Genomic DNA, 15,187 nt, shown 5'->3' with positions numbered 1-15,187 from the left:
CATTTGAGCACTATCTCCCACCTTCTCGGAATATGTTGATACAGCTGCACGAGACAAAAGCGTGTGTCTGCGCAAGACAAAGAAGATGAAAAGCACAAAGAAAGACAGAACAAAACCAACAACAACACACAAAAAGCCCACCATTTCACCACAAGCAACCGCTGAAAGATGGCATTCCAACAAAAGAGGGAGCAACAACAGTGGAATATGTTATCCCGAGGCCCTGTTTGCAGAAAGTCTTGTTTTCCCTTCTCCGTCTCATAAGAGGAGACGTATAAACCCCTATTGAGGAGAGGAGATGAATGCGTCAGAGAGCGTGCTCAGCGTGTGAGACGGTGCATCCCTCTGGAGCCGAGCTTACCCAGGCAGCCCTGCAGGCCCATGAAACAAACAGAGCTTTGTGAGCACTGACCCACTGTGCCCAGCGGCCACACTGCAAACCTCCACTAGTGTGCGAAGAGAGAAAAAAAAGAAAAAAAAAGTCTGCGGCGGTGGCGGGCGGAATTCGCTCAACCCTCCACCTGCGTTTTCATCACTGTGAAACAAGAAAACGCAGGCGGGAGACGCCACCGCTGTGACAACTGAATTAAAAAGCCACTCGGAATGCCTCTTGTCCGGGATTTATTTTGTGGCACGCTCTAATCAAGGCCCCCCTACGCTCCCTCGAGGTCCGTATAAAAACGTCAATAGCTGCCCATAAATATGCCTGCTGTTGACCAGGAGGCATTAGAAGTGTGAAGTGAAGCACTCTGCTAGTCGCGGCGGCCTACATTTGATTGCATGTTTTCCATTACATCCAGACATGAATGAAATAAACAGTAGTGACAGACCATTTTGCACCTTAACCACAACACAGAAAACCTTTTAGGCTTTGCTCATTATGCTACCTTTTTTTTTCTGCAAGAAAGCACTGTGGTATATTCACAGATGCTGGCAAACACACGCACACACAAACACACACACAAGAGCAATAAACACCCAAACACCAGTGATTGTTCCATTTCCTTCCCTGCTGAATGGTCCGAAATAAAAAAAAAGGAGATGGGGGTGATACAAGGCTTAAATGCTTTTAATCCCATGGTTGAGTGACCACTTGCAGCCCAGCCAATGAGTCTGACATTTGCAGCTCTTTGTATTTCTTGAACATCTGCAGGAGAGCCCACTTGAGACTCCTATTAGCCTCTACCTCCCTCCCACCTTCAATTTTCTCACATGCTCTACATTTAGAATGCAAGCTTTTTGGCATGATGGAACCAAGTGTCAATGTCATCTTCAAGCAATAAAGGCAATATAGCTCAGCCATGAAATACAATTGTTGCCTTGAGGTACTTTATACATCTGAACTTCGTGAATGGCGTATACGCTGGGACAAGATATATATAAGGGGTTGAAAATATGAGTCGGCATGTCAACTTCGTTTCACAGTTTGAAGTTGAAGAATCGCCAACAGTATGGAGGCCTCTCTAAAAACAACAGGGGTTAACTTTGCAGGGAAAACTAGCTGCAATCCCTGTGTGGGAATATTTACCTAAAATGAAACCAGTAGCAAAATATTCTAGTCTATCCTATGATACAACAAACAGTACCCACTAACGCTAGCTGACCAGCAGCCTTAAATCCCTGTGTCAGCCATCAGCAAATTCACCAAACACCCTTATGTGAAAGCAAAAAGACAGGCACTAAACTGCAACGGTCGATCAATAACCACTTAATGGTAAAAATGAACAGGTAATGTCAATAAAAAAAACTTCCAAGCAGCATTTGTCTCACCTCTCAGCTTGACACCTGCAGACACCTGCAGACAATCCTCTTCCTTCTTCTGCTTGCCATCCAATCACAAATCAAAGACACCTTCAGGCTCTCACAAACAGTGGGATTTTACATGACTGTAGGTTTCCGCAAAGTATTTTAAAACACAATTTTTTTAGTTTTACCCTTGCAAAAAAGTGGCATGGAGCGCATCATACAAAGTCTTCTGTCTAACATGACAGCTACTGTCACAATTCGTGATAAACACTGAGCCTCCTCGTGATGACGAACATACAGTTGCTGACAGTTACTTAGAACAGGGTGTTCAAAAATAACCGGCAATCAGGAGCCATCTGCTGAATCTTTGTGGGTGCCATGAACAATTTCTAAAACTTTACCAAATATTACAAAAAAAATATTCTGAATATAACTTTGTTCTTCTATCTATACCAGCAACGTATATGGACAGATGGACGAATTGAATATTCCTCCGTTAGATGGCAAAATTTACCGTAAATAAGTGTTCACATTAGTCTGTCTAGTATCTCGACTTTTGACATTGTTTTTCTAATAAAAACATGAAAACAAAATTGCTTATTCTTAGCACACTGCATTTATCTACTGTTTTGACTCAGATCAAAATCAGATCACATTTTCTGAAACATAATTTCCTGTCATTCCAAATTCCTTTGCATGCCACAAAATACAAATACTGCATCGATGGGAATGTGTCCAGCATGATTGAAATCAAATCGTAATTTAAAATGCAGAATTGGATTGATAGTTATTTGCATGTATTACATTTCATCGTGTATTTTACAGCCAAATAAATGTCAGCTAAACTGCTGGTGTAGTATATTTGTTTGAGGGCAAAGACGAAGAGAAAGAAAGGTTGCCTTCCAAAAATAACGGCCCGAGAGGTCGCGCGGTACGAGTATGCGCGCCAACAATCATCAAGCACGTTGGCAGCGTGCAAAGCAACACAAAGCACTCTCCAATTATACTGTGGCATTAGCGGTAGTCGGAGTAGCAGTAGTGGGATTACACTGCCTGTGTAATGAAACATTATAGCAATTCTCTGTGTGCAGCAGCCACAGCAGGATTGTTTTGCTCCATGTGCCGCAATCGGCAGCACACAAATAGAAAATGTGGAGTGAGTTGTTGTTCTAAATTGAACACACAAAGGGATTTTTTTTTTTTTTTTTTATAAAAACACGTGCTGTTCATCGAACTAAGTGATGGAGGTTTTCGGGCGAACAGCCGCCAACGTATGAGCTTTCATTTCATTTTTCCAAAGCACTTGTTTTCATTAGGATAGCCGGTGAGTTTATGTCTATCCCAGTTGTCTTGAGCGAGCGGCAGACAAATAAACAAACAATCAGTCATACTCACATTCTCACCTACGAATAATTTAGAATCTTCAGTGAGCCTATGGCCCATCGCACACTGAGGAATGTGGTCCAACTTGACTGAAATGGACCATTGCAAAATGTATTACAGTCAGCAACTCTTCGCTGGACGCCAAGCAATTGAGTCCCTGAGAACTTGTAACAGGTTTTAAGACTCCACATACAAAATACTCTTATTGTTTTTGTTTTTGTTACTGAACCACAAACACATAACGCGATTGTCAAGAAAATTAATAGCTACGTTAACTAACTAAGCAAGCAAGGTGTGATGCAACCAGCAACATCACTCATGAAAAACAAAAAGCACGCAAATTTTACAGAGGGAGGCCGCAGATTGTTTCAAAATTCAAACTCAATAACTTTTTTCTTGCAATGCAATTCTAATTTTAGTCTTTTGTAACAGACTCAAAATGTGATCAGGGTATGACTCATTTAGGATTTTAGTTAAACTATAAACACCACTTTTTTATAGACTATTAACAGAGCACCAAAGGATCATCGGTATAAAATGATAAAAAGAGAGTGACAAACCTCCCTCTGTGCATTCCCATTAATTTCTGTTCCAAAGACCTTGGCGGCGCTACAGGAAATGCAACCCAGGTTCGCCATCAAATACGTTGTCAGAACCCAACATCATATGATCCTCCGGTGGGGTGCATAGAAGAGGCTATAAATAGCTCAAAGTCAAGCCGCCTTGAGACGACACAACTGCAAAAGTTAGGGGAGAAAAAAGAGCAGTTAAGAGGTTTTGTCGCTTGAAAGCAAAAGTGATAAACTTTATGAAGGCAATGCATTTTTTTTTTTTTAGGAGTGAGCAAGCTCGGGCGCTCAGATGGGTCGCCCCAGGGGCCTGGCTCTATACTTAAGGCTTACAACAGCCTCATTATCTCACGTCACATCCCTGCAACAGTTTTGTCACAGCAAGACGGCCTCCTCTAACGCCACGAGGCATCGCACCAATCTCCTTGCAAAAAACTATACTGTACACCGTTGCCATATGGACACCATTTTGAACCGGAGTGAAGACAAAAAAGCCCGCGGGCTGATTCCCCTGATAACAAAATGAATATTTTATCTCATCTCCATCTCATTTGCACCACATTATTAAATACAACTCCCTGTTTTTTAATTAATTGATAGAACAGATCAAACACAGGTTTAGACTTTGATTTTTATAGAGAATCATTTTTCCACCAACAACCATTTTAATCTTACTATAGGAAAACTATCATACGACGCGTGGCGCAAATTAATAACTGTCAGCGCACTTGAAATGCTTGTCGCGCTTTTGCGTGAGCCGTTTCAGTGATGAGTTCTTTTACCTGACACCCCACTGATTAATTAATTTCACACTGTTTAATTAAATCCACAGTCTGGGCAGCACCGTAGGGGAGCCTCCAGATTACCAGAGGGGGTTTGAGACGGCTGCACCCTCCCTGCGGCGGTGTGCTGACGTCATCATGCGCCATCATGGTGTCACTGTCACTTGGACCTCATCTGTCTGCATTTATATTAGCAGATGCAAAGTTTGACACCACTTGACATTGTTTAGCATATGACACAAGGACTGCTGTTGTGGTGTATCAATAATCTTGATGTTAGCTCCAAGCGTAACCTGCTGACAATATCCGCTACGGTATGTGTGAGATTGATGCATATGACTGGCTAGTTTATCATTATTTTCCAGACTATAAGTCGCTCCGGAGTATAAGTCGCACCAGCCATAAAATGCATAATAAAGATCGGAGTATAATTCGCATTTTGGGGGGAAATTTATCTGATAAAATTCAACACAGACATGTCATCTTGAAAGGCAGTTTAAAATAAAAATAGAATAGGCAACTACAGGCTGAAGGTATCGTAAGCTAACATTACATAAACACATCGTAAACAGGCCTAGAGCGCTCTCATGTGGTTTAGTGTGAAAATAACATGTGATATAATGTGTTAATAATGTCACACATAAGTTGCTCCTGAGTATAAGTTGCACTCCCGACCAAACTATGAAAAAAACTGTGACTTATAGTCCGGAAAATACGGCAATTGAGTGTTTTTAATGCAAATTATACAGTTAGCGGCTCACAATAGCCAAAGGTAAATAGTGGGCTCTCTTATGATCAGAAGTTATCTGTTCCTATGTATTTCGTTATTAAAAACTCAACAGTAATTATTTATCTTAGTAAACAACTATCAGTTGAGATTGTGTGACCCCATGGCCTGAATTCAACAGTCAATAACCCTTTCGAAACCTGAACATTGTCAATATTTGGCTGTTACAAAGTTATGTAAATGAGCAAAAACCACAAAAAGACCCCTGGGTTACCCCCTTTCCAAAACAAATACGCGGTCATAGAAAAGGGTATCGGAATACTTACTCATTAGCCAATGTTCTATTCTCAGAAAACAAAATCTCTGTTGTTTGATATGTGTTTTGCTATCTGTTTCCCAATCTGTGATTGACAGATAAGCTTGTAAAAAATCCATCATTGTTCGGTGGAGCAGACTGACATCAGAGTAAACGAAACAATAGAAGTTGCTATTGTGCCCGCCAGTGATGTTGAGTCAAAAGCTCAAAGTCACACTGATGTCGCCGTATGTTTTGTAGAAAGCAACCAGAGTTGCGCCTTTTTGCGGCACAGCGGGAAAATCATGTGTGGGGGCCTCAATGCGCGACGTACTCTCTCTGTTCTCTTGAAACATATTTTTGGAACATATTTCTGGATCTCTAATCACAAACAATAACAGAAGATGCTTTCATTTGGCACCGACGGGGGACGGTTTGGAAGGCTCCATTACACATTTATATGGTGCGCATCCATTCTCGTTTCTTGATTCATCATATTAATGAGAATCAAACGGGATTCATGCAGCAAAGATAATCAAGTTTTTATTAATTGTTGATGATTGGTTAAACATGGGCAGCATGGAGCACACCTGGTCTGCCTCAAAGTTTGAGAAACAGATTGGTGCATTTGCTATAAAGGTAGACAGTAAATTGGCATATTGATGTTTGAAACACAATCAGTCTGGGAGTACATTTAAATACCAATTTGGTCACCGATCAAATTCAAATCTCAAGTCACTATTCCACCGTATATAGGAGTGATAAACGTGAAATGCTTCCCTGCCTCTTATAGTTATTAGCGATCACACATTAGTCCAGCTAGCAACGCAACCTTGAAAAATTCCCAGCCCCCACGCACAATAACAATGTCAAATGGCCGTTTTTTTGTTTTTTTTTGTGCAAGGCAACATGTGTTTTGGCGTGAGTACCCTAGAGTCGGTGTTCACACCACTTGCCCTGGGCAAGGCCCGTGACTCACTCGCAGCCATTATACCAAATCGGCGCAAGTGTCAATCGCGTATCATACGCCGCCCGCTCTCTAATCACTCCTTTGGCCGTCACGTTAACATGGCAGCCATCATCGTCAATCTCATCACACCTTCCTGACACTTACGTGAATATTGTAAGGGCCCGTCGGGAACATCATTCAGGGTTACCTCTCTCTCTCACACACACACACACACACACACACACACACATATACACACACAACAAAATCACGCCAACACAGTGCAGGTTTTTTTTCCACACATACAAAGCTAAAACACTCATACAATCCACACTACTGAAATTTTTGCGCTTATATTCACTACTGAAACATTCTCACACACACCACTGAGATTTTTTTTTCCCGATTGAGAGCATTTCAGTAATGTGTGAGGAAAGGTAATCCTGAATTAAGTCCCTGACGGCCCCTAATACGTTGTTGTGCTGCACGAGTCGTCGGCGTCTCCGCCCGCCTCGCGATGACTGATTGATGGCGTCTTATTTTTAATGCATTGTTAAATGTGTAATGCTGGGAGACATTTTATGAAAGACCTGCGAATGGAAAGGGGAAGGAAGAGCACAGATGACAGAATGAGGTCAGGAGCAGAGATGGATGTGTGCGAGGGGGGGTGAGGGGGGGCGGTGAGGGGCTAGACGGCAGCACCTGATAGGTCTCGCTGTCACAGGACGAGGTGAGCGCAAATAAGAGCGTTAATGCTGTGTCAGTCAGTCGCCACGCCAATTAAAAGTTGAACCGGTTGAAAAAGGTTCTTGCATTCCGCCGGCGTGCTCGCCAGGCGTCCACAAAAGGGAAGGAGAATTAAATTGCTGATTCTAATCGCGCTGTGTTTTCTGTTATTGTTTGGCCTTTATTGTATCAACACTGCAAAATGCTCTCATTTATCCTCCCTGGCGCAGCTGACACTTTTCCTGAATGCTCGGTCTTTGCATTTAGAGCGGTATTGGCAAACTCTCAGGGAGGAAAGCAAGTAAACGATTGACTTTGGATGGTGTCTGAAAAGAGGAAAACTCAGGAACCTGAGGACAAATGATGAATTCGCATAATTTTCTTTTTCTGCAAAAAGAAAAAACTATTTTCTTGTGATATTCCAACATCATTTTTTTCTTGGATGATGACGCTGCAGAATACAATGATTGTGCTGTAAAATGAGACCAGAAAAATGGCAGACGAGAACTCTTGAACTTTATCTGTAGTTAATTAGAGGCGCTTTAAATGTCGACAGGTGAGTGGTGCCTTGAGTGTGTAATTGGTTATTTCTGAATGCAGCCACATCATTACTTCTACGAGGGTGTTCACACTTGTGCAACCACATTATTTCTGTCATTTTTTCCCTCCCCTCATTAAAAGATTTTTTTTTTCCCCAAATGAGTTGTACAGTATGGTTCACATTCATGGTGAAGAAAAACTTGAAATGATTTACCTCGGTCTTATGTTTTTAATCACAAAAACAAAATTATATACAGTAAATTTTCTTCATAACAATTTGATTCTTGTCATATGAAAATTTATTTTTCTTACATTATTATGACCGATACCATTATTACAACCATTCTTTCAAATTTTTCCTTTTTTTCTAAATTTAAGATATTTTTCACATTTTTAATTTAGCAGTTGCAAACATTTATAAATCTTTTTACATTGTTCACTTGTATTCTTATAATAAATGTTGACTTTATTGTCCAACTTGGACCTTAACAAATTTTAATGGTCTCTGATGGTATCAAGATGGCCCAGACAGTGACCGATAGCGTTGCAACCACACTTTAAAATATTATTTAACGACTACTGTATTCTTAAAGGAGCATGAGAGTAGATACAGTGTTTACTTGGAGTGTCTTATGTGAGTTGTTGCCCCAGGGAGGTGTCCTCTCAGCCAGGCAAGCAGCCTCTCTGCTTACAGGTTTGATCTGACAGTTTATTGCGCCGGTCATCACAAGGAATTTTGTCCAGAGGCGGACGCCGACTGCAAAGGCACACCTGGAGAACCACACACACATCAACAATGAGGGCTTTAAACTTGCACAAACACCACTGTGGAGGAACATCTAGATCCCAAGGCATTCCCAGGGCAACCGGGAGACATGATCTCTCCAGCGGGTTGTCACCAGGGCCTCCTTCAGGGGGGACGAGCCTTAATAACCTCACCAGGGAGGAAGCATCCTAACCAAATGCCCGAGCCACCTCTTCTCACCAATCACCCAAGGAGATAACATGGACACATCAATTATTTCACTCAAGCTAATAAACGTGTCCACTTTTTTAATTGGAAACGCCTTGTTGAGATACAACTTCGTCTCCACAAAAAAAAAATCAAGTACTATAGAAAATGACATCCACACATTTTGAATAGCAAACATCCAATGTAAAAAGTCGCTCCTGAGCACTAGGCCACATTGCATAAATTGTCTTCTCTTTCGATAGAATCTTCTCGCATGTCTTATCCTTCCCTGACAGGCTTCTGCATCAATTGCCAGACAACCTGCATTCAGTGCATCCAGCAGGGACATCTCCCAGTAAGCCGGTGATCAAACACCTTCCATCTCAACAGCGTTGTCATAATGGGACTGCACTGCTAACCATTCATTCACAAGGTAGAAGAAGAAGAAATTGTTCCAAATGATGACATAACAAGTCATGCCAGGCCCCAACAGCCCCATCATTGCAGGTGGAAATTGGCCTGTGCCGCAGTGAATGGAGCAAGGCTGATGAGGTGTTGAAGGGACCAATGTTAGGGATGCAGCTGAGGACTCCATTGTTGGAGATGGCAGCACATGTGGTGATATTTGGCAGCCTCCCCCCCCCCAATGTTAACATATGGTTGATTACACAGCCAACAATTGTGGTCATCGGAAATCTGTGGTCTGGGATGTCTGCCTACGCCTTTTGATTCACCACACGTTCTCCTAGTGCTCTTCCTCTCAAAAGTTGTCTTTTTACTATCAATGTGTGCAATCTACCTTCGTTTCAGACGTTCAGTGTAAAAACAGTGAGACTGGATGTGTGTCACTTCAATCGTACAATATATGGAAATGGACAAAATGTTGCATATATTGAATATAAGCGTTAAATTAAAAGATCTGCAATGCAAATCTAGTTTGTAATTTGCAATTTGCACTTCTCGCTGAGATGTATTTCTGATGTACACCTAATGTTGAGAGTATATCAAATTTAATAAGACCCTGTATGGAAATTGTAGGCTGCTAGTGGTCACAAGTAGGAAGAGAACATCTTTAGCCGCCAAAGTGTATTGCAACGTGTGAATTTGTTCTTTTTCCTTTTTTTCTCTTTTAACTATATAAAATAAAAGCTTTTAAAATACGTCCCTTGAAAATTGCTGTGAGGCTATCTGCTGATGTGTTTTTTTTCTCATCTTTCCTCTCACAATGCTTTTCCGGACCATTTTCACTTATTGCACCCTTGGGTGCTTGCTCACTGCAGTCTGCAGTCCATTTTATGGACATGACTTGATGTGTACGAACTGAGAGGAGGAACGTACACTCACCGGCCACTACTTCAAGCACGTCTCTAACGAGAGTCAGTACAACACGAAGGATGTATGAAGCTCATGCACAGGTGTAGGGCTGCACCAAAAATGTGTTTGTGTTATTTTTCCCCACCTTATTCGGGGCAAAATTTTAGATCTGGCTCTCGGGTGTGATACAGTGCAGTCCAACACCACTGCAAAAGCGCAATCGTAAACATCCATAAATCATATATCAAATAAAGGCAAAAGGCGACAAGAGTTCACACTGGATTTATGATCCAAAGTGTTGCCTTTACATTTTCAATGCACATTTAATGCTTGCCGGACTTTTTTGTGCAAAAAGGAGGATAAATCAAAAGCAGCGTTATATCGGCGCAGTAAAAAAGACCTTATAAATCCGATCTAACCAAAGATCCAAACAATAAAGCACACAGTTCAACAAAAACAGGGCTGACACTGAATGACAGCAAAAAAACCTGAGAATTTATGTTCCCTAGCAACAAATGTTTTTCTTTCATGGTGCTGACAAACACTAAATGTTTCTTTCAAATGCTCAGATAAGTCTTGGCTCCATTAAAAAAAACTAATTACTGCAAAAATGGTTGCAAGTTGCAGGGGTAATTTTCCAAAATAACGTGTATAAAGTTGTTATACAAGCAGGATAAATCTGCCATTTATGATCAAAATCATATCAATCATCAGATTATAGAATACTATAATCGAGAAAAATAAAGTTGCAGTTAAAAATATGAACTCTATGAAAACCCTGTTACTTTAGAAGCCTCATAATATGAAAATAAAGTTGGAATTTCAATCTAAATAGGACACGACAGAAATACCTTTATGAGCATAGACTATATTATATTACAGAAATAATATAATTATACCTCCACAAATATTGAATGTGATAAAGTAGCCAGTTCACAAGAATGACATCCCATTAAAAAAAAGTTTTGGTACTATGAACATAAAATACAGATAGAAGGGAGAACATCATATTTTTACAAAGATGAAGATGAAACACACAAGGATGACCTTGTGGTGGGCAGTGTGGTGATAATACAGCATTATTTAGATGAATCCATACTCAGAAAATAAGGCTGGAAGAAATGAGCAGCAAGTTACTGAAATAACAAAATGAATCTAACCATATGTGCTGTAACATATTTTCTGTTATTTTTCTCCAGTGTAGAAAAAGCGAGTTGAGTTCTACTACAAAGAAAGAAGTCCATTGAGACACATCATTTGGAGGAAGTAGATAATATCTCACCTTGAAACAGGTTTTAAATCTTTCGCTTCCAAAGTATAAGGCCACGGGGTTGATGCATGAGTTGAGGGACGCCAGATTGATGCCAACGTAATCCAGCACAAGAAAGACACTAGAAGAGTGGAAATTCAGAGTCGAGGATTGCCAATGATTTCTACAGAAGATGTTGCCTCATATAATCTCACTCACCTCAGGAGCCGGCACCTGTTTGGATCGTTTACATCGTATACGGTTGCCATCAAGATTTTGCTGAGGTAGAGTGGACACCAACAGACAGCAAACACAAGCACCAAGTAGAATAGACTCTTTGATTCTCCTTGCTTCTGAAAATACAACACTGTTATCAATAACGGGTTAGGTTAAAAAATCAGAAAAGATGAGTAGGCCTGCTTGGTGTCGCCATGTATTACTGTTTTGTCTTTGTTCTTCAGCACAGTCCAGGCGATTAGCACATAGAAGATGACAGTCCAAGCCAGGGGCATGCAGAAGTAGAAGCTGAAGAGCCACCAGTGCTTAACAACTTTATACGACTGCTCGGCAAACAAGACATAAGCAGGAAATTACTGTCACAGGGACCATAAATCATATATTTTTTCATATATGTAATCATTCATAATATTGCTAATATAATACAAGCTAGGACACCATATATTAGAATTTGTGCTAACTTTGCTGCTCAGATTCGCATGTGTTGTTTGATGGAGTACCGTATTTTCCGGACTATAAGGCGCACCTAAAAACCTAAAATTTTCTCAAAAGCCGACAGTGCGCCTTATAGTCCGGTGTGCCTTATATATGAACCAAATTCCTAAATTTAAACTGGCTCAAAGCATTGTGTCATGAAATCAATCACAAGTGGCCCACTGAAGACTATGAATCATAAATCAAAAAGACTATGGATCATTATTTTGTGATTATAAAGTAATTTATTGCTTCTAAAGTTGAAATAAAAAAGATAAAATGGAGAATGATTTAATTTGGTTTAAAAATCTGACATGATGCATTAATGGTGCGCCTTATATAAGGACAAAGTTTTAAAATGGGCCATTCATTGAAGGTGTGCCTCATAGTCCGGTGCACCTTATAGTCCGGAAAATACAGTAAATGTATTTACGAAAAAACATCTAAAACTAATAAACTAATACAAAACTGACACACCAGCTCTAATTAAATCAAACTGAATGTAAATAACACATGTGGACTACTAATACTATTTACAATATACCTGCTGTGAAAGCAGTCATTAAAACAAGAAAGTAGGTTGTTTTGCAACCTACTGTATGACATCAATGGCTTAGGAAGTCACATCAAAGGTAGCTTGTTACTGGCGGATTGCATCAGGTCACCTGCATAAATGCTGTGGTCTGCACCGGATGGAGCAGACAAATCCTCAGATGTCGCTCTTTGTAGTCGGCATTTATCACGCTGAAGCCAACAAGTTCAGGTATGGCCAGGGTAATGGAGACGAGCCATATGAGAGACGTCCAAACGCACATTCGGGTTCCTTTGAGGCGTTGCCGAGATACGATGGCGAGGTACCTACAACACGCAGTTTTGTTTTTACAGTTTTCGAAGGGTAAACATGATAACACATTTGGTGACATCTTGAAATTTGTTCAAACCCCCAAAATTGCACAATTTGGAGTTCAACCAACATTTTCATGAAGAATATGCACTTTAGTAGACCTTGTTACATTATTGTTGGCGTACACCACATTGGTAACATTTCTTTTGAAAACCAGCATCACTAAATGAATGAGCATAATTTAATTCGTTTAAAATGCAATGCAATTCCAATTCAATCTCAAGACACAATAGTACATGAATACTAAAAAGAATATGAATTTTAATGGATGGCAGCACTCACAATTTTTTTTTCTCTCTATTATTTGCTGAAAGATTCACATATTCACAGTTTTTTTTCTCAGACGAATATAAAAATATTGCTTGGGCACAATTTGGTGGGGTCTTGAGGCCAAGAAATGACTATGAAATGAGGGGAGGAGCTTCATTTGTCTTGAAGGAAAAAAAGTGCTTTGTTGCTATGTTGTGGCAGCTACAGTATAGGCAATTAAGAAACCTTTGTAAGTGGGTATCAATTATTCACAGATATTTTACTATTTACAGCAGGCTTGCTCCCTATCCCCCACTAATAATAAAATGGAGTTTACTGTATTGAGACAGGAAATAAAATATATGTGAACATAAAAGAACTAAATTATTTGATTTGAGTATCAAACTAAACCACGTTTTTTTTTTTTTCTCATAAATGATACAGCCTTTGCTATAAAACAATCTAATGATTTTCTTTCCTTTTTTCCTAAGCTGCAAGAAATTCTTTTTCAGGGCTTCTTAAAACCAGTTTGGTGAGTCGTTTTTTGACATTGAAGGCCTGAGATATGTTTTATTAGTTTCAGTGTTGAAAATGACCTTCCACAACTAGCCACTGAAAATAAATTAAATGTGGTTTATCTGTCTGCAATAGTGCTTGCTGTCTATTCACCTCATATGTTCTATGCACTCCACTTGTCGAAACAGGGCATTCTGATTAAAATTGTGTTGTGTGGAATATGAATTAAGTAGTTGTTTTCATCCATCTCAGAAGGGGGGGCATTTTACCATCACAGTGCCCTACGCCAAATTTGGACAACCCTCCATTTTTGCAGTCCACTGCTTGTATTACAACTTTCCAAATTTCAATCAACCCTCACAATTGTCATGTATTTACCTGTCAACGCTTGCTTTAATAAAAATGAAATTGGATTTATTTATTTTTTTATCACGCGACAAACTTTAAATTAAAATGTGTTTTTTTTAAAATCAGAATTTGTCTGACTACAATTGTAATCTCTTTACCTGTCAACACTCAGAGAACACAGACTCAAGACGATAACGCCAACTGAAGTTTTCTGCATGAAGGGTACGAGCTTGCACAGCACAGAACCAAAGGGCCAATCTTTCGCCGTGAGCTACATGTGAGAGAAAGAAAACAACAACACAAAATGTGTTCGCTGTAATAACAATCAATTTAAGATAAGCCTAAAATGAAAAGAACGTGTGTGAAGAGAGCCGATAAGGCCTCGCATTACGTTGGCCTTGTAATTACATGTCGTGAGGCAAATAACTCACCCTGTAGGTGTTGACTGGGACGTCTACCACAATGTGGAGGAGGTCTCCTAAAGCCAGACTTGCAATCAGGACGTCAGCCCTGCTCCTCATGCATTTGTTGCTCTGAATGATCTTCAGGAGTATGGAATTTCCCACAAGTCCCAGCATAAAAAACACTACGGCAACTGCTGTCAAGAGATACTTGAAGCTATCCGGGATTTCTGCCGAGCGGGCACACATAGGCAGGGGCCTCGCAGAGATGTTGGATCTGTTCTTGTCCATCCCAGAGAGTTGTGCACCAGCGGCTGGCTGGGAATCCTGATCGTCGGCCTCGCTGCTAATGAGAACATTTCCAAGACAAAGAAGCAGAGCGACGGCCCACATTGTCTGCGGTCTCTTCAAAAACGGCCCTCGGATGCGTTTGCCAGCACTGAGTTAGGAACGAGAGTAATTAGCATCAGAGCTGCCTCAGAGTTTGGCAGTAAAGTCGCTCGATACAGTGATCAAAAGGCAAATTGTAAAACGAATCGTTCCAGCTTACCTTTTGATCAGAAATGCCGCGTAGTTCGGCTACTAGCAAAGTCGCCTTGTGTGCGCCTGCAGTAAATACCGCAGCTCGGCCATCGGAAGGTTTTATAGACGAAGAAGCCGTCGTGGCCATTATTCATTGGTGCTGTCAGCGGTGACTGTAATTACCACCTATGATGCATCACCTTCAATAAAAGGACGCCGTTGAAGTGTCTGTTGTTAAGAGTGAGATCATGTTATGGCTTTCTGCAGGTGTGCTGTGCTACAGCGGTAAAATGACTCAATCTTA

At 40.6% G+C, this 15,187-nt stretch overlaps 1 protein-coding gene across 1 annotated transcript in view; it reads right to left on the bottom strand.

Moving 5' to 3' along the window:
- Positions 1–14,793, bottom strand: part of ednrbb (endothelin receptor type Bb) — a 46,317-nt gene extending 31,524 nt beyond the window's left edge. The window contains exons 1-8 of the mRNA XM_088382121.1: positions 14,392–14,793; positions 14,119–14,231; positions 12,609–12,801; positions 11,673–11,792; positions 11,452–11,585; positions 11,266–11,374; positions 8,338–8,488; positions 3,690–3,866 (exon numbers count right to left, since the gene is read on the bottom strand). Coding sequence (XP_088238247.1) covers positions 8,381–8,488; positions 11,266–11,374; positions 11,452–11,585; positions 11,673–11,792; positions 12,609–12,801; positions 14,119–14,231; positions 14,392–14,754 — 1,140 coding nt within the window. The 5' untranslated portion in view covers positions 14,755–14,793 and the 3' untranslated portion in view covers positions 3,690–3,866; positions 8,338–8,380. The remainder of the gene's footprint in view (positions 1–3,689; positions 3,867–8,337; positions 8,489–11,265; positions 11,375–11,451; positions 11,586–11,672; positions 11,793–12,608; positions 12,802–14,118; positions 14,232–14,391) is intronic.
- Positions 14,794–15,187: the final 394 nt, after the last annotated feature.

Source organism: Syngnathus floridae, chromosome 8 (assembly GCF_059516105.1).
Source record: "Syngnathus floridae isolate MCC-2025c chromosome 8, RoL_Sflo_1.0, whole genome shotgun sequence".
Lineage (NCBI taxonomy): Eukaryota > Metazoa > Chordata > Actinopteri > Syngnathiformes > Syngnathidae > Syngnathus > Syngnathus floridae.
This window is presented reverse-complemented; position numbering and strand designations above follow the sequence as displayed.